The following is a 21,345-nucleotide window of genomic DNA, read 5'->3' on the forward strand; positions in this document are numbered from 1 at the left end:
CCCAGGTTCTAGTCCCAGCCCTGCCACTGTCTTGCTGTGTGAACTCGGGCAAGTTACTGAACCTCCCTTGGCCTCAGTTTCTTCAACTGTAAAATGGGGATAAGATAGATTCCAGACCCCATGTTGGAAAGGGACCCTATCCGATCTCATAATCTTGTCTCTGCCCTCGGCACAAAGCACATAATAAAGGCCAGCATTACATAATGCCCTGCAACTCCAACGGTTACAAAGCAGGTGGGGCAGTCACTTTAAATATTGGGTTCCAGTTACATTCATTGTCTGGGAACCCCTGAAGGGACATAGCTGGAGAGTGAAGCAGTGCCTGTTCAACATTTCAAACAAGCCAAAGGCAGTCCTTGCTTGTTTAAGTTCAAGATACTTCAATACTTCTCTGATGCAAAGCCCCCAAAGGAGATAAGGCGGTGGGAATGGTAACCTCTTGCTAAAGCCCAATAGAAGTGCAAGAACTGTCTCGTCCTCAAGGAGCTTATACTCTATCGGGATGGACAGACATAAAGCTACTTATAAATAGAGCCATCAGGCTAGCGATGGAGCTGGGATTAGAAACCAGTTCCTTCGACATCGCGGCCCTTGCTCTTTTCACCAGCCCACTCTGCCTCCCAGAACTTAAAAACAAAATTCTAAAAGCAGTATGCAAGTTTGGTAGTCAAAATGTCAGTTTATCACTAAAACGAAGTGCCTTCATGCTGTTGGTCTTAAGTTAAACACTAAGAGGTTGAATGAAAGAGGATACCAGCTATGTTCTAATTATTTTATAGCGTATTATCTCCCCCATTGGATTGTACTGTATATAAGTATTCTGGGAAAAACACAGGAATATTATGTTAATAGGATTCTTAAATTATATCACTGTGGTTTTTCTAAGAAATTTTTTAGGGAGGCAGGGAGGGAGAAACTGGTAACATTGAATCTCTGATTTATTAATGGGAGCCACAAAAGTGGGGAAATAGCTTATTTTTTCTCACATATGAGCCTATTAGCTAATTTCAAAACATGGCTTTATATCTAAGTGAACGGACGGTGCTGTTTAGAAGAGGAGTATGCCACAAGGTGAGAATAAGCTTGCTGTGGGCAGGGAATGTGTCTGTTTATTGTTATATTTTACTCTCCGAAGCGCTTGGTACAGTGCTTTGCACCCAGTATGCGCTCAATAAATATGACTGAATGAATGAACGAATGTAGGCGAATGATCTGGAAATTCCACGGGGAGAAAACGCTGTGGGCTCGCACCCAGGGAAGTTTGGCAAATTGCTCCCTTGTCATCTGCAGGCCGTTGGAGCCTGATACCTGCCCTGTGCAGTTTGGACAAGGATTTTCGGTGCTTCAATTTGGTGGTTCTGGTTTTGTTACTGTGGCAGGTAGTGTGAGCCTTTAGCTGGAGAAATCCCTCAGTCTGGTTGCCGATTCCAGGGTCCCGCAGGGATGCTGGGAGCTGGGTTTGGGGTGGGGGGGCTGGGCTGTCTTCTTTGGGGGGCACTGCCAACTATTTGCTCTCCTGCCTGGAGCCAAGGTGGTTTGGGAAGAATTGGGTGGAGAAAGAAAATGCCACTACGAACCCTGAGTTGGTTCAAGCCAGCAACAGCGAGCACTAGCTGGTGAGAAAGAGAGGGAGAACAAGGAGGAGAAGGAGGAGGACAAGGAGGACAGGGAGGAAAGGGACATGGAAGGAAAAAGGGAGAGGTGGACAGGGTAGGGGAGAAGGAAAGATGGAAGAATTGGGGTTGCTGGGGAGGTTGTTAAATATTAATGACCAGGGTCAGCAATGTTTAATCATAAACACTAGATTGGGTCTCAGTGCCAACTCCAACTCGGAAATCTGGATCCAGGGTAGCAGCTGACCGATCTCTCTGAGGCATCATAACAAAACATCGCTGCTGCCCCCAGGGCGGTTGGAATGCCCCCAGAGAGGGCCTCATTTACCTCCCCAATATACATATAGATTCAACTCCCCTACCCTGATCCCAGCCCTGACCTCAGCAGACCCCATAGGGAGAAGCCACGTAGAGGCCAGAGAATCAACAACTAAGGGCTCAGAGTGTTGAAGAAAGCGACTGATTGGTGGGATAGGCCCCTCCTCCGGTCCCTGCCTTTCTCTCTCCTCCTCTCCTACCCCCAGCCCTCACTGCCACAGCACGCCACATTAATTCTGGGGAAAACAAGGGCCCTCGCCAGCAGTCTGAGTTCTGAGAAGAGCATGTTACCTCCAGCGATGCCCCAGGGAGCCTTGAGCAGAACCATCGCCAGCGGCCCTGCCCAAATACAGGTGCCAGCTAGGCAGGCCCATGCAGCCCCGGGCCCGAGAGCTCAGCAAAGGGGCTGGACCCTAGCCATTCCTCCCTTCCTCCTCCCCTCTCTCTCTTCTCAGTCAATAGTATTTACAGAGCACTGACTGTGTGCCGAGCACTGTACTAAGTGCTTGGGAGAGTATGATATAACAATAGACACATTCCCTGCCCACAACGAGCTTACAGTCTAGAGATGGAGAGACAGGCATTAATATGAATTACAGATATGAACATAAATGTTGTGGGGCTGAGGTGGGGGATGAACAGAGGGAGCAAGTCAGGGTGATGCCGAAGGGAGTGGGAGAAGAGGAAAGGGGGGGCTTAGGGAAGGCCTTTTGGAGGAGATTATACCCTCAGTAATGCTTTGAATTAGGGAAGAGTAATTGTCAGATTTGAGGAGGGAGGGCATTCCAGATCAGAGGCAAGACACAGGAAAGGAGTCAGCAGTGAGGTAGACAGAATCAAGGCACAATGAGGTGAGCATTAGAGGAGTGAAGGGTGCAGGCCGGATTGTAGTAGGAGATTAGCGAGGTGAGGTAAGAAGGGACAAGGTGTTTGAGGGCTTTAAAGTCAATGGTGAGGAGTTTTTGTTTGATGTGGATGGGCAACCCCTGGAGTTTTTTGAGGAGTTGGGTGACATGTCCTGAGTGTTTCTGTAGAAAAATGATCTGGGCAGCAGAGTGAAGTATGGAAAGGAGAGGGGTGAGACAGGAGGCTTAGGTCAGTAAGACTTTTAGACTGTGAGCCCACTGTTGGGTAGGGACTGTCTCTATGTGTTGCCAATTTGTACTTCCCAAGCGCTTAGTACAGTGCTCTGCACATAGTAAGCGCTCAATAAATACGATTGATTGATTGTAAGGAGATTGATGCAGTAATCAATCAAGTATTAATGTGGTAGCAGTTTGGCTGGAGAGGTAAAGGTGGATTTTAGCGATGTTATGAAGGTGGGACTGACAGGATTTAGTGATGGATTGAATATGTAGGTTGAAAGACAGAGATGAGGCAAGGACAATGACAAAGTTAGGACCTTGTGAGACAAGAAGGAGAGTGGTGCCATCTACAGTGATGGGAAAGTCAGGGGGAGGACAGGGTTTGGGTGACACGATAAGGAGCTCTGTTTTAGACATGTTAAATTTGAGGTGATCGGAGGACATCCAAATAGAGATGTCTTGAAGGCAGGAGAAAATGTGAGACTGCAGAGAGGGAGCGAGATCAGAGCTGGAGTTGTAGATTTGGGTATCATCCATGTAGAGCTGGTAGTTGAAGCCATGAGCGTGAATGAGTTCTCCAGAGGAGTGATTGGAGATGGAGAATAGAAGCGGACTCAGAACTTAATCGTGAGAGACCCCACAGTTATGGGGTGGGAGGCAGAGGAGGAGCCCACGAAGGAGACTGAGCAGCCAGAGATAAGAGGAGAACCAGGAGAGAGCAGTGTCAGTGAAGCTGAGGTTGGGAAATGTTTCCAGAAGGAGGTGGTTGACAGTGTCTCCTAATTATGGGTCCTGTGCTCTTTCCCTAGGCTCTGTTGCTTTGATTAAAGGAATTCTACTAGATAAAATCCATTTAGGGTTTCTAGGAAACTGACACGGTGAATCATTCCCTGAATGAAAACAGTAATTCGCCTGTCACCTGGGGCTTCCGGAACCTCCCTCGGGCCAACCCACCCAACTGTGCCCCTCCCTCATGTCTTGGATCCCATCACTTTGGTGCTAGACGCAATGGCCCTTTCCCAAGAGGCTGGAACGGTGTCTTCTCTGATGCTCTGAGCTCCGGGGCTGTCTCCCCCCTGCCTGGTTCTGATCAGTCCCTTTGGCTTTCCGCGAGCAGGGCAGAGAAGTTCTTGTGGTGCAGTGTAAATTCCCCCCAGGTTTCAGCCTGTTTTAGAGCAGCTCCAGCCCCAGCTCCCCAGCCTGGGGAGGGTCATTAGAGCTAGTGGCTCTTCTCCTTGCTCTTTGCCTCATTTCTCCAGGTAGACCAAACATCTCAAGTTTTGCAGGACAATCTGGAGGCCTTGAGGAAGTCTCAGGACAGAGAAAACCTGCTTTTTGGGGGCCAGTGTGGCATAATGGATAGAGCGCAGACCTGGGAATCCGATGGTCCTAGGTTCTAATCCTGGCTTGCCACTTGTCTGCTCCGTGACCTTGGGTAAGTCACTTAACTTCCCTGTGCCTCAGTTACCTCACCTGTAAAATGGGGATTGAGACTGTGAGTCCCACATGGGACAGGGACTGTGTCCAATCTGACTCAATCAATTGTATATATTGAATGCTTATATGTGCAGATCACTTGATTTACTTGCATCCACCTCAGCACTAAGTAGAGTGCCTGGCAATAGTAAACACTTAAATACTATTATTATTATTTTCCCCACCACATCTAGGAAGAGACCATGTTGGGTCTTGGAAACACAGCATGGATGATGGCAGTGCAGCTAATCCAAACAATAATAACTGTGGTATTTGTTAAGTGCTTACTATGTGTCAAAAACTATTCTAAGTGCCGGGGTAGATACAAGATCATCAAGTCCCACATAGGGGCATTCAGGTAGAAGGGATTTTGAATCTCCATTTTTCAGATGAGGGAACTGAGGCATAGAGAAACAGCATGGCTCAATGGAAAGAGCCCGGGCTGTGGAGTCAGAGGTCATGGGTTCAAATCCCAGCTCTGTCAATTGTCAGCTGTATGACTTTGGGCAAGTCACTTAACATCTCTGTGCCTCAATTCCCTCATCTGTAAAACAGGGATTAAGACTGTGAGCCCCCTGTGGGACAACCTGATCACCTTGTAACCTCCTCAGCGCTTAGAACAGTGCTTTGCACATAGTAAGCACTTAATAAATGCCATTATTATTATTATTAGTGAAGTGACTTCCCAAGGTCACACAGCAGGCAAGTGGCAGAGCTGGGATTAGAACTCAGGTTCTCTTACTCCCAGGGCTCTTTCCACTAGGCCACGCTGACAACCTCAACTCTGTCAACTACGAAGTCTCCCATGGTAGTGTAAGCTTCTAGAGGCCAGGACTAGGGGCCTTACCTCCTGTACTTCTGACCCAAAGGCTGAGAGGTGAGCTCTGCACAGTAAGGATTCACAGAATGCCACCATTTCCTCGGAGAACTACTGGACTCCATTTCCATGAAAATCACTTTCCACAGCCATTCAATCAATTGCATTGATTAAGCACTTTATATATGCAGAGCACAGTACTAAGCGCTTGGGAGAGTACAATGCAACAGAATCAGTAGACACGTTCCCTACCCCTACTGCAAGTTACTTGCATGCAGGGATCTCCCAACCCTATTCATTTATTCAATCGTATTTATTGAGCGCTTGCTGTGTGCAGAGCACTGTACTAAGTTCTGCACACATTGTATTGTTCTCTTCCAAGCATTTACTACGGGGCTAAGCACATGGTAAGTAATGAAGAAATGCCATGGATTAATTGGGTACAGCCAGAATGAACCCTATCGTTCCAGGGTGAAACTTGATTTTGGGCTCTAAATTGGGACTTTTGATAGCTTTATTCATTCTTTCAGTCCCACCATCCTGCCCCCACCTAGATTCAGTAAATTCCCACTTCCTAAGACCAGACCATGGATGCCCTAAAGGAAATCGTGAACTAAAATGAGTGTAGCTACAGGATGTAGCACAGACTGAAATTTAGTAAATTTACACCCCTTTGTTTGTGCTCCTTGTGGGGCAGAAAGTGAATTGTCTCTCACTTTGTTGTTTTTTCCTAGGGACTTGGGAAATGCGTTGGTGCTCAGTAAATACCACTGCCACTGTTACATTACTGCTCCCCATTTAAACATTCCTGGCGGATGCAGGACTGAGCCCTGGTCTTTTCCATCCTTCACACAGCAACCCTTTAGCTGGTTTCCGCCTTGCTAATAGGGAGGTAGACGGAGAGAAAGAAAGACACAAGGCATTGCAAAGTTACAAATTTATTGGTTTGGAAATAAATACAAATATTTAATTAAGAAACTCTTCTGGATAGGCCTTGCCTAGTAGTTTTCAATGTCTCATCCTGCTCCTCCCATGAACTAACACCATTCTACACTGGGGGTGTGTTTGGAACTGGATTGTCCCAGGCCAGTCGACCACTCTCAGTGGGGCCGGGTTCCTTAGCAAACCTGCTGGTTTCCTCGGGAATCTCCGGGAATGAAGGCAGGGGGTAGATCTAACAGTTATAGGGTTTCTTTAGAGGGGAGACCTCTCCACCCCCAAACTACCAGCCCGGGAATTGGGGTCATCAGGTCCTTCGCTGTTGATGGTCACCCAGTAAAATGGATTCCAGATGTAACCTTCTCCCCCTTCTCTCGCCATCTTTCCCATCACGTGCTTTTTTTCCAGGAAAAAGTTCCATCTGAACTCTAGAAGCATTAGTGGAAGTCAAGACACACAGCAACCATTAGAGGCTATACCACAGACCTCAGACTTATTCGACAACACAATTAGAAGCCGGATTAGGTTCAGTTCACAAAATCCCATGGTTTCGTCTCCACCGTGTCAGAGAGAACATCACTCCCCCAGAGGATGCAAGACCAGCTCGCTTGGTCGCTCTAAACATTTAAACTCTGAACCGAACAGCAGAGATGTATTTCCCCACTCAGCCCCATCTGGCCACCTTGGGGAGACAATGTCTCTCCCGCTTGTTTATAAAAGGAAAAAAGAGAGGAGACGGGGGAAAAAAAGGAGTCACTGTGACCAAGCTTAATTTCTGAAATGCAATCAGCTGGGATCTTGTTGGCATTTTTAGGTGCCTATCTTAGCTGATGGTTAAAAAGAACGTAAGAGAAATGGGCTTACACACTACTGGATTAAAAGGATTATAAATGCACAATATATGATTTTTAAATATTAAGTGAACTATACAGTTTGAGTTTGCAAAAAAACTCCAGCTTCAATGCAAGCCCCTCTTTTTCTTCCCCAAGAAAAAAAAAGTCACCCACAATGCATTTCTCTCTTCCTCCCCTACATCCAAGTAGTGTAGTTTGTGTCACAAGGAGGTCAGTTTTCTTTAGGTGCAAAGAAAAACAGGATATAGGGAGACCGGAGCTTGGATAAATTCTAGTCTAAATCCAGGCTGCCCCATGTTAAAAAAAAAAGTTGCTTTTTTCTTTTTTTTTTTTTTTTAAGTATTTTACTGCCACATTCTTTTTTTGGCAAATATCCTTTGAGAGTTTGGCATCAGGGGGAGGGCAAAAATTGGAGCCACCAGCAATTAGGTAAAGAAATGAATGAAACTCAAGCCATTGAGATGCTTGCTTTCTTTGGTCCCCTTCAAGAAAAACCTCCCCCACCACGTTTTTGCCCAAACTCACCCTTAGGAAAGAAGCGTCGGATTAATGCCAAGTTATGTGTGTTGGGGGGTACCCTGGGATGAGGGAAAAGGGGGTGGGAGGGTACGGGGGGGGAGGGGGGGCAGGCAGCTATTTGAGCTTTCAGTTCCAATTCAGAGCCAGGAAAGCGGCTTTGCACCTCTAACTGGAGAGTTCCATGGCCTTGGGCCCAGAGTTGTCCCCGGCGTTTGGAGTGATATCCAGGCGGGTGTCCGTGTGGGAGCGGCCGCGGGAACCCTCGCCCGTGTGGGAACGGCTGCGGGACCCTTCCCCGGTGTGGGAGCGGCTGCGGGAGCCCTCCAGGGAGGTGACGCTGGAACCTGAGGCTGTGCGGGACCTCATGAGGCGGGTCATGCTGGCAGAGGGCACTGCAGAAAGGGACATAGCCGAGTTAGGTGGCGGCGGCAGCACGGCATCGTGCGGAAGGGAAAATTGTCCCCTCCCCTCCCACCCCGGGGGGCAAGCACATCTGTGCACCTACACTTGGGGTCTCCTAACACCCTATATGCTTACATCCACACCAGCACTTAGTACGGTGCCTGGCACATATCACTTAAATACCATTCTTCTTATTATTATTATTATTAATAATTCTAGTCAGTGGGGGCTTTACAAGTGCCCTGTCTCACCTCACAACCTGGGGATCATTAAGCTTAGGCCCCCACAAGAGTTCAAGATCCAAAACATAATAATACTGGCATTTATTAAGCACTTACTATGTGCAAAGCACTGTTCTAAGCTCTGGGGAGGTTACAAGGTGATCAGCTTGTCCCACGGGGGGCTCACAGTCTTAATCCCCATTTTACAGATGAGGTCACTGAGGCCCAGAGAAGTGAAGTGACTTGCCCCAGGTATCCAGATTTCTGCTTTCAACAAGAGGATTCCCCACCTGGCCTGGAAGTTGTGGGCTTTCCCTATCTCAGTGGAATAAAATACTTACTGTATCCCATCCCCTGGACAAAGTATTTGAAAGCTTCTGCGAGCTTTGCAGGCTGGAAGAGAAAGGGGAAAACAAGGGTGTTTGCATAAGATAGCAGATCTCCAGCTGGCACAGAGCAAAGAGGGACGGCCAATGAAACCCAGCCCTTGTGAAAAACACGCCTGGTGGATGAAGGTTGTCGCCTGGGGCGCTCAGATAGCAGAGTCCCCCGGCATTGGGGGACTTTGGATATTATTCTTCTGCAGTTCAAACAATTGCAAGAATTCATCCTAAGAAACAACATATAGCCATCTCCCTCCCGATGACAATTGAATCGGTCCCTTCCAGGAAGCTGGGTCAAAACCTGGTGTCCTGCCCAGGGTTTTGGGCCGTCCCCAGGCACAGCATTCCAGATCTTCTCAGTTCTGAACTGCACTGAACAGGTCCTCCCCAGCCTGAGGTGTTTATCTGCTCCTGCTCCGGGAACCCAGTAGGCTAGGAGGTGCCCAGTAATTACCATTAACTGGTTAATTAAAAGACAATTCCACACATTTGGGATCTTTCGTTGTCCAAGGCAGGAGGGGGTCTGGCTGAAGCCGAGCCCCACGTGGGGCAGGGACTGTTACCAACCTGATTTGCTCGCATCCACACCAGCACTTAGTACAGTGCCTGGCACATAGTTAGCACTTAAATACCACAATTCTTCTTCTCCTCATTATTATTACTATTATTATTATTATTAGTTCCAGTCAGTGGGGGCTGCACAGGTGCACTGTCTCACCTCACAACTTGGGGATCATTAAGCTTAGCCCCCCACAAGAGTTCAAGGCCCACAGTATGCCTAGTGCTGGATGGACCAACAGGTAAAGATACAGAGAAAGTATGTGGCCTGGTGATCTCTGCCCATGAGGGTCAGCAATTCATGAAAATTATGAGTTGCAGTCTTACCTGGGAAATCTGGGGGAGACCGCCACAATCTGCCATCTAGCAGAAGAGAAAAAAAGAGCGTCAGGGTCACTTGTTCCCCCGGCACCAAGGGGGTAATTCCAGGAGTCTGCTAGCTGGAAAGGGGTCTGGGAGCATGAAACTGGGAGAGGAGGAGGATGGTCCTGGAAGGGGGCAGGGCAGGGACTTGGAGCATGGTCACCTGCCCATCTGGAGAGGCGAGATGCTTGGACAAGGAAGGAGCGAGGGAGAAGGAGAGGGGAGAATTGAGCGCTGGGACAGCTTTTCTCCTCAGAGGTCCAGTTACCCAGGGGGAGATTTTCTGCATCATGGCTGGGGAGACCCAGGACCATCACTGTGACAGGAGTTGCCTGAGCAGACTTGGGATTGACTAGCCTACGTACCAACTTTATATTTTGAACCCAGGAGTGAAGAGAGGGTGGGAATTTTAGGCAGGACAGGGACCGGGAGCAGGACAGGCTTCAGAGAGCCAAGAAGCCACCATTTTAGGTTTTTCAGTGCTGACTGGAAATGCTCAGGTCCAGTCAGAGCTGGGGTGAGCGAGGCTGGAGTCCAACCCTTACAGCTGTGGGGCCATCACCCCCAGGGAATGGGGGCTTGCGGTCAGTACAACGTGCAATTCCTTCAGCCTTTCCCTTCTGGCTTTCCTTCAAGAGCAACAATTCCCCACCCAGCCATTCCAGGGAGCCCGGCTGCGGGGACCCATTCCCAGGGGCCCAGACAGACTGATTAAATCCACCCGCAGGAGCCCCACATTGTTCTGATGGATTGATCAATCTGAGCCCAGCTGGACTGGAATCAAAACCCATCTTGTGAGAGCAGTCGTGATACCACATGAGAGGGGTGGAGGGAAGACTCTTGGGATCAACAGGGGATTAGCTGAGGGAAGGGCATCTGTACCATGTGGCTCAAAACCTGACTCCCCAGAACGGCGGCACAATACAGCAAGCAACTCCCTGTGCTTTAGGGGTCAAAATGAAGTCAGGCTGAATGGAAATCAGTCTGCGGCTATCCCACACACCCTCCCCGCCCCTCCATCCCATGGTCAGGACCCCTTTGCCCCAGGATTTTAACTAGCCTCTCTAGTTGTTAAGGTTGTCTTTAAGAAAGCTAGACCCTGCCATTTTGATGGTGGGATTTTTCAGGCTTAAATCCATCCAAAAGAGGGCAGGCAGCAGGCCGAAAAAAAGACCAGCATTCTCACTCTCTCCTTTCTCCATCCTTTGGGTTTCTTTTCCTTAGGAACCTCTGTTTGTGGGGGAAACCTGGGGTTTGGGACTGTGGAAGACTTTTGTATAAGATTTTATGTAGGGAGTAGGAGGAAAAGAGGGATTTGGGAAGCTATGGGTGGGGTGCAAATTTTGATGCCAAATACTGGTGCCCTCTGCAAATCCTATTCCCTAACTGCTCTAACGAGGTCGACGGCAAGACCACGTATAAATGGCAGACCAGAGTTTCTTCCCCCTTACCTTGAGGAGCGTTGTCTTCGTTGGGTCCAGTTTAGAGTTGCATTCCACCTGTGTTTTACGAAGGGGAAAAGAAGGAAGAGGGGGATGGAGAGAGGGAGAGAGAAAGAGGGAGGAAGAGAGCAGGAGAGGGGAAGGGAAGAGGAATATTAATTCATCACCTCCTTATTCATTCATTCAATCGTATTTATTGAGCACTTACTGTGTGCAGAGCACTGTACTAAGCGCTTGGGAAGTACAAGTTGGCAACATATAGAGACGGTCCCTACCCAACAGTGGGCTCACAGTCTAGAAGATTCTTCATCAAGTCAGAGCAATGAAAAGAACAGAGGCCTCAAAATCCCAGCTCGTGCCCTCTTGCCAATCTGCCATCAACAGCTCCCTGTGGCATGAAGGGCATCAGAATTCCTGAAACCCCTCTGGACATCCCCCCCTCCCAGCCCCACAGCATGGTTTAGTAGATAGAGCCCAGGCCTGAGAGTCAGAAGGTCATGGGTTCTAATCCCAGTTCCACCGCTTGTCTGTTGTGTGACCTTAGGCAAGTCACTTCTCTGGGCCTCAGTTACCTCATCTGTAAAATGGGAATTGGCTGTGAGCTCCACATGAGACAGGGACAGTGTCCAGCCCAATTTAATTGTATCCACCCCAGTACAGAGCCTGGCACATAATAAGCTCTTAATAAATACCACAATTATTATCATTATGTGGGCAGGGAATATGCCTGCTTGTTGTTGTACTGTCCCAAGTGCTTAGTACAATGCTTTGCACACAGTAAGCACTCAATACAATTGAATGACTATTATTTATTCATTTAATATCTGTCTCCACCTCGAGACTGTAAGACCGTTGTGGGCAGGGAATGCGTCTGTTAATTGTTGTACTGTACTCTCCCAAACACTTAGTACAGTGCTCTGCACGCATTAAGCACTCAACAAATACGACTGGAATGAGCGAATGATCCCTCTTTCACCTAAACACAGCCTTGACAGTGTCCGGACCGTTTTGCTTCTTCCCTTAATTGGCTGTCCCTTCCCCACACCCAGATCACGTGATGGAACAAAACTGTCCAGGCATGAAAATGTCTCATTTTGGGTTGTAGGCGCCCTGGCCGGACTGGTCGACCTGGCTGGAATGCGATGAATCAGCCATCAGAGTGTCCCATAAAGCCCCATGCAATCGCAGCCCTGTCAAACTTCCTAGCCCTGTGGGAGTTCACCCAGACAGCAGGCTGGAGGAGAGAGAGATTAGGATGGCGGCATTTGTTAAGCTCTCACTATATGTCAAGCACTGTAGTAGACTATCAGCTCATTGTGGGCAGGGAATGTGTCTGTTTATTGTTGTACTATACTTTTCCAAGTGCTTAGTCGAGTGCTCTGCACACAGTAAGCACTCAAAAAATATGACTGAATGAAGATACAAGTTAATCAGATTAGACACGGTCCCTGTCTCACATGGGGCTCAGCCTTCATCCCCATTTTACAGAAGAGGTACTGAGGCACAGAAAAGTGAAGTGACCTCCCCAAGGTCACACAGCAGACAAGGGGCAGAGCTGGTATTAGAATCCATGTCCTTCTGGCTCTCAGGCCCGTGCTCTACCCACTAGGCTGCTGCTTCCCTGGGAGAGGAGAGGGAAAGTGGGGCCTGTCACTCCTCAATGGGAGCATCCCGGGGAGTGCCAGACCGGTAAAGTATGGCTGTTAACCAGAATGGCTCAGAGTAGTCCAGATGCCCACCCGCCATAGGGGCTTCCTCTGTGGGTGATGCCACTCATGAGTCCAACACATGAGCCCAGCCCTATCTCCACGGCAGCTTCCCTCTCTGTCATCATACTTACTGTATTCTAATAATAATGGCATTTGTTAAGCCCTTACTATGTGCAAAGCACTGTTCTAAGCACTGGGGGGATACAAGGTGATCAGGTTGTCCCACGTGGGGCTTACAGTCTTCATCCTCATTTTACAGATGAGGGAACTGAGGCTCCGAGAAGTTAAGTGACTTGCTCAAGGTCACACAGCAGACATGTGGTGGAGCCCGGATTCGAACCCATGACCTCTGACTCCAAAGCCCATGCTCTTTCCACTGAGCCACGCTGCTGGACTCACCCAGGATCCTCAAAGGCAGAGCAAGCACTAAAGAATGGCTGGACCCCGGCCTTAGCTAATTCAGCGGGGACTGACTGACATCCATCTAACCATCCACTCAGCCACTCCCCCTCAAGCAGCGGTAAATCAGCTTCCAGGATACTTACCACGGCGTCCACTGCTGGAGAGTTGTCCCCCACGACCAAAAGAGAGGGACACCTGGAAAGGGGGGCAAAAGACGATTAGTCACAAACAAGAGCTCTTCCTGCCTCCGGGTTCCGCCATCAACCCTCCACCCAGCTGCACAAAAGACACTGTGTCTTCCCAATCCAGCTGGCTGGCCGATGGCAAGGACAGCCAATTGGTAGTATTTATTGAGCGCTTACTGAGGGCTGAATACCGTACTAAGAGCTCAGGAGAATACAACTGAGTGGGTAATACAACAAACTGCAACGTAAGCTCCTTTGGAGCAGGGGATGGGTTTCAAGTTTGTTTCAAGTTTTTGATGCATTTTCCCCAAGAGCTCAGTACAGTGCCCAGCCTTTGGTGGGCACTCCATAAATACCACTGTCACTCCTACAGGGACATCCTGCTTTCAGGTCATGGGATTTTGGGAATTGGCATACTGAGTTCCCCTCCCAGTGAGAGGATTGTTTCTATCTGATCTCGGAGCCCTAGGAGAACACTCAACCAGGGTGGTGGATGAGGAAGTTGTCGCTGGCATCGAAAGGGCCAAGGGAAGGGTAAGCAAGGGATTGGGGTTCTTGGCATCCACGTAGCCAGAGGAGGCCCTGGGTCAGTTGGGACCACCACTGGAGGGTACTTACTGGAGGGTGACCGTGGGAACCGCTGGCATTGGCCGTTCGATGTCCAGATCTCTCCGACTGTCACAAAATGATAAAAGTCTGCATCACCAAGGCAGAACCATCGATAATATCCCAGCTCCAACCCCAGCCCCAACAGAAGTGGAAGTTCTTAGTATTATTATTATGGTATATTTTATTTACTATGTGTCACTCAGAACAGTGCTCTGTTGCCGGGGAAGGCCCCCCAGAACAGTGCTCTGTTGCTGGGAAGACCCCCAGGACAATTCACTAATGGTATCCCCAGGACCAACACCATGTCAGATCCCTCCTTTGTTGGAGCAGACTAGGTGCCACTGAGATGAGCCAGTCAGAGTTCAGAAATGAAGCCGTCAAGAAAGGCACTCATTCTAGTTCTCCTCATCTGTGGCCCATCCCTAGTCCTCACCCCCGCTTTCTCCTTCACCTAATGGATTGAGCCCCTGAATGGGAGTCGGAGGAGATGGCTCCTAATCTTGGCTCCGCCACTCGTCTGCTGTCTGACCTTAGGCAAATCATTAAACATTTCTGTGCTTCAATTTCCTCATCTGAAAAATGAGAATTAATCATCTGTCCTCTCTCCCCTTACACTTTGAACCTTATATGGATCTGGGAGAGTGCCTGACCTGATCCTCTTGTATCCTCCCACTTAGTACAGTGTCTGGCATATAGTAAGCGCTTAACAAATATCACAATTATTAACTCTCATTTTTGCCATAAACTAATCCATTTGAACACATTCGTGTTGGCGGGGTGAGTGGTTCTAACCTCCCCAGATCAGGCACTGGCGCCTGGGAGACTTCAAAGAGTGAGCAAGCTGCCATTTGGGGTCTTTTCAGCCCTGATAGGAAACTGTCCAGTCTGGTCAGTGGCCTGGGATGAACGAGGCTGGAACCCAGCTCAGACATGGGGCCCAGGGAGCAGGCACCCCTTCCTTTGCCTGCTCCGGAGCATTGCACCTTTTGTGGGAACACGTCAAAGCACCTGTTGTAGGCGTTGATGAAGAGATGCAGGTTGCTCTGATTCATGTCATCTACGATGTGCTTGCGGTACGTGTGGACCACTTCCTCGTGGCTCTGCAGCTCTTCCTGACAGGAAGAAAGAGGAGAAGACATCACCAATTTCATCGCCATAGGCCGGATAGAGAGCAGAGCGAGCACAGCGGGGCTTTGCAGAAACAGCACAGGCCTGAAATTCAGAGGACCTGGGTTCTAATAATAATGATGGCATTTATTAAGCGCTTACTATGTGCAAAGCACTGTTCTAAGCGCTGGATCCCGGGTCCATCACTTGTCTGCTGTGTATCCATGAGCAAGTCGCTTCTCCATTTCATCTGTAAAAAATCCACTTCCCAATTTCATCTGTAAAATGTGGATTAAGTACCTGTTTTCTGTTTTTATGGTATTAAGTGCTTACAACGTGCCAGGCACTGTACTCAGCGCTGGGGCAGATGCAAGCTAATCAGGTTGGGCACAATCCATGTCCTACACGGGGCTCAAAGTCTTAATCCCCATTTTACAGGTGAGGCACGGAGAAGGGAAATGAGTTGCCCAAGTTCCCCCAGCAGACAAGTGACAGAGCCAAAATTAGAACCCAGGTCCTTCTGAATCCCAGGCCGGAGCTCTTTCCACTAGACCACACTGCTTCTCCTCCACCTGTTCTCCCTCTCCCATAAACCGTGAACCCCATGTAGGAGAGGGACTGTTTTCCAACCTAATTAACTTGCAATTACCACCAGTGCTTAGAATAGCACTTGACACATAGTAAGTGATTAACAAATATTATCATTATTAGTAGTGGTATTAGAAAGACCATCAGAGCTCAGCACGCTGCTGCTAATTATAGTGGAGAGATCATGGCTTTCAATGTTGCTAAGTACTCTCCCAAGTGCTTAGTACAATGCCCTGCACAAAGTAAGCACTCAGTAAATACGACTGATTGGTTGGTTGATAAACTGTCAGCTCCTCCAGGGCAGGGATCACATCTACCAACTCTTCTGTCCTCTCCCAAGCAATCAGTAAGTGCCCAATAAATACCATTGATCAACTGACTGGAAACCAATCCTTATCTCTGAGGACACTCACCTTTCCAAACAAGTGGGACAGCACCATATCTGGGAGAGCCTGGGTCCATCCGGAAATCTGAATGGGAGGAAAAGAAGAATTAGGAAGGCAGAGTTAACACCTCAATGGCCGGGCAGAAACGTGGTGCCCTCGGCCAGCCAATGGGGAAAAAACAGTATGGGGAATGGGTCTCTTCTCTTCTTTCTCTGTCATACTTGTCTCTCCCCAAACTGTAAGCTGTAGGGTCCACTTGGCAAAGAGATGGCCTATTCTCTCAAATGGCCAGTGGGCTGTTCTGGAAGATGGTTCGTGGGCGCCCTGAGCATCATGGCCTAGTGAAAAGACCATGGGCCTCGGAGTTCAGAGGACTGGGGCTCTAATTCTACTCAGCCAATTCTATGTTGTTGCGTAAACTCGAGCGGGCCATTTCACTTCTCTGTGCCTCAGTTTCCTCACCTGTAAAATCGATACTTCATCTCCCTCCCACTTAGACTGTGAGCCCCATGTGGGACAGGGACGCTCTCCAACCTGATTAACTTGTATCTATCCCAGTGCTTAGAGCAGTTATTATTAGCAAGTGCCGTCAGGTCACTTCTGATTCATAGACTCCGTGGATATACTTTCCCCACAACGTCCTGTCCTCTGCCATAATCCGCAACCTTTTAAGGGTTCTTCCGTTATCATTATAGTCTCTATTCATCTAGCTGCTGGTCTGTCTCTTCCACGTTTACCCTGAACTTTTCCTAGCATTAGTGTCTTCTCCAGAGAATCAGACCTCCTGATTATGTGTCCAAAATATGCTAATCTAAGTTGAGTTATTTGGCCTTCCAAAGACCACTTTGGTTTAATTTGCTCTAAAATACATTTGAGCAGTGCTTAGAGTGGTGCAGTTAGAGCACTTAGAGCAATGCTTGATACAATAAGCACTTTCATACCATAATTAGAATTATTATTATTTTTTTTTTACGAGGAGAATCTTTCCCCTTCTGCCAGACCATTCTTAGGAAGCAGTTAAGGAGGCAGAATGGCCTAGTGAATACAGCCTATGTATTGCCTATGTACAGCCTATGGGGGTTCTAATCCCAGCTCCGCCTCTTGTCTTCTGTGTGACCTTGGGCAAGTCATTTGACTTCTCTGTGCCTCAGTTTCCTCATCTGTAAAATGGGAATGAAAACTAGGTGCCCCATGTGGGACATGGACTGTGCCCAACCTGATTAGCTTCTATCTATCCCAGCACTTAATACAGGGCCTGGCACATCGTAAGTACTTCAACAAAACCCATTTTAAGGGAAGGTCTGAGGAATTAAGAGTCCGAAACTTACAGCATGCCTGAGCCCCATGGGACAGGAGGGTGGGAAGAAGGGGTGCAAAATTGGCCAGAGTTAGAGGGCACCACACCACCAGAGAATAACAGTGTTCCACCCAGCAACACTGGCAGTGATCCAAAGAGGTTGTTCCCCCCTCATTTCGAGTCCCTCTAGATGAACTAAAGACCCGAGTGAGGATCAGTTGAGGGCCCGATGATCTGTAGGAAACCCAGAAGTTGACTCTCCCAGGACTCCATGGCTCCTTTGAAATCCTCAGGAACTGAAAGGTTTATTTATCCAATCTTTAGTTTCCATATCTTCTTCTGCATCTCGGGTGCCTGGCCCTGCTTCCCTCTACATAAAAGATGGAGTCCTCTGGACTCTCTCTCTCTCTCTCTCTCTCTCTCTCTCTCTCTCTCTCTCTCTCTCTCTCTCATCTAAGCTCCACTCCAGAGTCTGGAGAAACGGTGGTTTTTTAACCTTTTATTTCTTTAACTGGGTTTCCCCTTGAAAGTCTCTGTTTTGAGATCCAGCCCCCATTAGTCAAGATCATGAATTAATCATGGTATTCACTAAGTGCTTTCTAGGTGTCAAAGCGCTGCGCTAAATGCTGGGCTTGATATAAGATAATCAGATAGGGCAATGTCCCTGTTCCACATGGGGCTCCCTAAGAGGAAAACTGAGGAAAACAGGGCCCAGAGAGGTTACGTGACTTGCCCAAGGTCACACAGCAGGCCAGTGGCAGAGCTGGGACTAGAACCCCGGTCTCCTGACCCTTGGTTCCGCATTCTTTCCACTTTGTCCGGCTTACCTGCCTAACTCTGCTGGCTTCCTGCCCTCCCTCTGCCCCAGGCCTTATCTGGCTCGTCTACCCATCCTTTGACTGCAGAGCAGAACAGTAAAAGTGTGAGCGGGGGCATAGAGCCATCACAATTGGGAAGCAGCTCGTTGCATTTGTGCCTCGCGAGAGCCACCTGAAATCTGGTAAAAACAAGCTTTTAAAAATAAGTATAAATTGGTCCCAGACTGAAAAGCTGTATCCTGTTTCATCTGGAATGATTTCATCTCTCTTTGGCAGAGACAAGGACAGCTTTAACAAAAGAGAATTTATCCTGGAACTGCTAGAAATAACAGGGCTCTCCTGGGTGGGGCTAGAAATGTACCCATCAACCCCAACTCCGGAACCTGGTTCCCCTCAGGGGGAACAGCCAGAGGATTATGGGGTGATAGCAAGACTCCAGGTCTATAGCTCAGCTACCAGCCCCTCCCCAGCCCCAATTCCATGAACTCTGCTTACAAAACACAGCCTTAGCCTCTTTTTCCCATGCAGCTACATTCTCTGCCTAAACGGTTACGCGCTTTAACCTGAGACCACTCATATCGGCTTAGTCTTGGACCGTCCTGCTTTGAGATTCCGCCTATGTTTGCCGACCCTGGAAGCAAGGCCAGAGGCTCACTTGCGGCACTCTAAACCAGATGAGTCCCGGCTGAGGCAGCCAACGGCACCACCCAGAAATCCCTTTACCTTAGTGGCCGCCCAATCCATCCATCCTTCAGCGCAGGGGTTGATGTTGATGAGGACGAGCCCTTCCACCATCTCTGGGTTGTTTAGCTGCAATGGAACGAGTTATGTGAGAGAGGGGCTTTGAGCAAGGCTCTAATGAAAGCAGCAGAGAGGCAACGGAGAAGATGGCACCAGGCCTACAAACATGAACTCAACGCCACAAGGGACAGTAATTTTGTGTGCCCAAGGTGGGCCAGGACTGGGAATCCAACATTGGCCTCTTTAGCCACACACAAATACTCAATGGGTTCTCCTTTGAATATGAAGGACAACTATATATAGATAGTGAAAGCCAACCATGATCCAGGCAGAAAACAGCTGACAGGCAGGCTTGGACAAACGGTTAGGCCTATCCCTTTGTTATCTGTGAAACAATCCCGCCTACGTGCTCAGAAATCTCTGAGCTTTATTCACAGACACAGCAAGGACCGCAATGATCCGACGCAGACGTTATTTGCCAAAGAAGAGCTAAGTAATCCCTGGGGTAGATATGAAGCAATTCAAATGGGCCCAATCCCTGTTCAAAACAGCAGACCGCTTATCCCCCATTTTAAAGATGAGGAGACTGAAGCCCAGAGAGGTTAAATGACTCGCCCAAAGTCACACAGCAGATCGGTGGCTGAGCTGGGATTAGAAGGTGGGTCTCCTGATTCCCAGTCCCGACTTTCCATTAAGGGATGCTGCCTCCTGAAGCCAAATAACGGGAGTCCAAGCAGTAGCCAGGGTACGGAGAAAGAGGCTGGATAGACTGGCAGATACATGTCCCTAGAGCCACGTGCCCAGCGGGCGTGGCAGGAAAAGGAAGCATTTGCTTCTTCCCCTGTGCCAACGGTGCCAACACCAGGAAGATCCCGGCAGACCTACCGCAAAGCGGGTTAAGATGTAAGCGCCAGCTCCGGTCCCCATCCCGATGATGCTCTTCAGCCTGGAGAGGGAGGCGGGGGCGAGCCAGGGAGAGAGGGAGAGATGCCCATCAGTCAAATGGAAACCAAGCGCTAGAAGGCTAAATCAAATGAGGGACTGTGACAAATTTGACGGGGTGAGTCTGATTGGGAAGTTTGCATTTATACAGCTTCCTGCATAAACCTTATCTCTCCAACTAGGGTGATATGAAAGCGATTATCCAAAATAACTGCTCTAATGAGAAGATTTTATGCCTAACCAAACATACGCACACACGCATTCTCATTTATGATGTTTCTGCTCACTGACAATAAGACAGCTGCCAGGACACCAGCCACGTCTGTTTGAAAGACTTCCCTGAGGAATTCACGATTTATGATTTAGGAGAGTGATATACTCCGTTATTCGGGACAAGAACAGACTCCAGGAACTCAAGGTTTAAGGTTGATACGGTCCTCAGAGACCGGTGAGGAGCGGTGGAAACAGGTTTGAATTTGGGGGAAAAAAATCTTAAAATAATAATTGTGATACTTGTTAAGTACTTACTATGTACCAGGCACTGTATTAAGTGCTAGGGGTAGATCCAGGCAAATCAGGTTTGACACAGTCCCCGTCCCACATGGGGTTCAGAGTCTTAATCCCCATTTTACTAAGGCCTGGAGAAGTTAAGTGATTTACCCAAGGGCACACAGCAGACAATGATAATAATAATGAAAGCATTTATTAAGTGCTTATTATGTGCAAAGCACTGTTCTAAGCGCTGGGGAGGTTACAAGGTGATCAGATTGTCCCACGGGGAGGCTCACAAGTGGTGGAACCGGAATTAGAACCCAGGTCCTTCTGTCTCCCAGACCCATGCTTTATCCACTAGACCACACTACTTCTTATTCCCTAACCCCACTAGATTGAAAGCTCCTTAAGGGCAGGAAATATATTTCCTACTTCTGTTGTACTGTCCCAAGTGCTCGGCCCAAAGTAGATGCTCAGACCCCAGGAGGCACTTAGTAAATGTTATCGAGTTTACCAAACCAGCTGCAAAGAAGACACATCTTCTCCTTGCAGCGTGGCTCAGTGGAAAGAGCCCGGGCTTGGGAGTCAGAGGTCATGGGTTCTAATCCTAGCTCCGCCGCTTGTCAGCTGGGTGACTTTGGGCAAATCACTTCACTTCTCTGTGCCTCAGTTACCTCATCTGTAAAATGGGGATTAAGACTGTGAGCCCCGCATGGGACAACCTGATCACCTTGGATCCACCCCGGCGCTTAGAACAGTGCTTCATACAGAGTAAGCGCTTAACAAATGCTGTCATAATTTATTTATTATTGTTATTATATCATAAGGCTCTTTACTCCCCAAATAAACCATTGCTTGATCAGAGATATGACCTCCTGAAAGCCATGATTTTGATAGTTACTTCCACTCTCCCACCTCCCCCAAATAACTGGAATAACTATTTGCCTTTTATAGGGCCAACCACCACCCCACAGCACCTTTCCACTCCAACACTTGATTGGAAAACCATGGGGTACAGTTCCCAGATCCAGAATCACTTCACAAGGGGAAATGGAAAACCGTTGATGTTAGAGGAACGG

The 21,345-nt window shown here is 48.5% G+C and overlaps 1 protein-coding gene across 1 annotated transcript in view; it reads right to left on the reverse strand.

Annotated features, from left to right (window-relative positions):
- Nucleotides 1-6,231: 6,231 nt before the first annotated feature.
- Nucleotides 6,232-21,345, reverse strand: part of NDRG1 (N-myc downstream regulated 1) — a 40,284-nt gene continuing 25,170 nt past the window's right edge. The window contains exons 7-16 of the mRNA XM_038760225.1: nt 19,718-19,778; nt 18,815-18,901; nt 16,004-16,060; nt 14,904-15,007; nt 13,905-13,961; nt 13,245-13,296; nt 11,000-11,047; nt 9,513-9,548; nt 8,586-8,637; nt 6,232-8,013 (exon numbers count right to left, since the gene is read on the reverse strand). Coding sequence (XP_038616153.1) covers nt 7,787-8,013; nt 8,586-8,637; nt 9,513-9,548; nt 11,000-11,047; nt 13,245-13,296; nt 13,905-13,961; nt 14,904-15,007; nt 16,004-16,060; nt 18,815-18,901; nt 19,718-19,778 — 781 coding nt within the window. The 3' untranslated portion in view covers nt 6,232-7,786. The remainder of the gene's footprint in view (nt 8,014-8,585; nt 8,638-9,512; nt 9,549-10,999; nt 11,048-13,244; nt 13,297-13,904; nt 13,962-14,903; nt 15,008-16,003; nt 16,061-18,814; nt 18,902-19,717; nt 19,779-21,345) is intronic.

Source organism: Tachyglossus aculeatus, chromosome 18 (genome assembly GCF_015852505.1).
Source record: "Tachyglossus aculeatus isolate mTacAcu1 chromosome 18, mTacAcu1.pri, whole genome shotgun sequence".
Classification (NCBI taxonomy): Eukaryota; Metazoa; Chordata; class Mammalia; order Monotremata; family Tachyglossidae; genus Tachyglossus; species Tachyglossus aculeatus.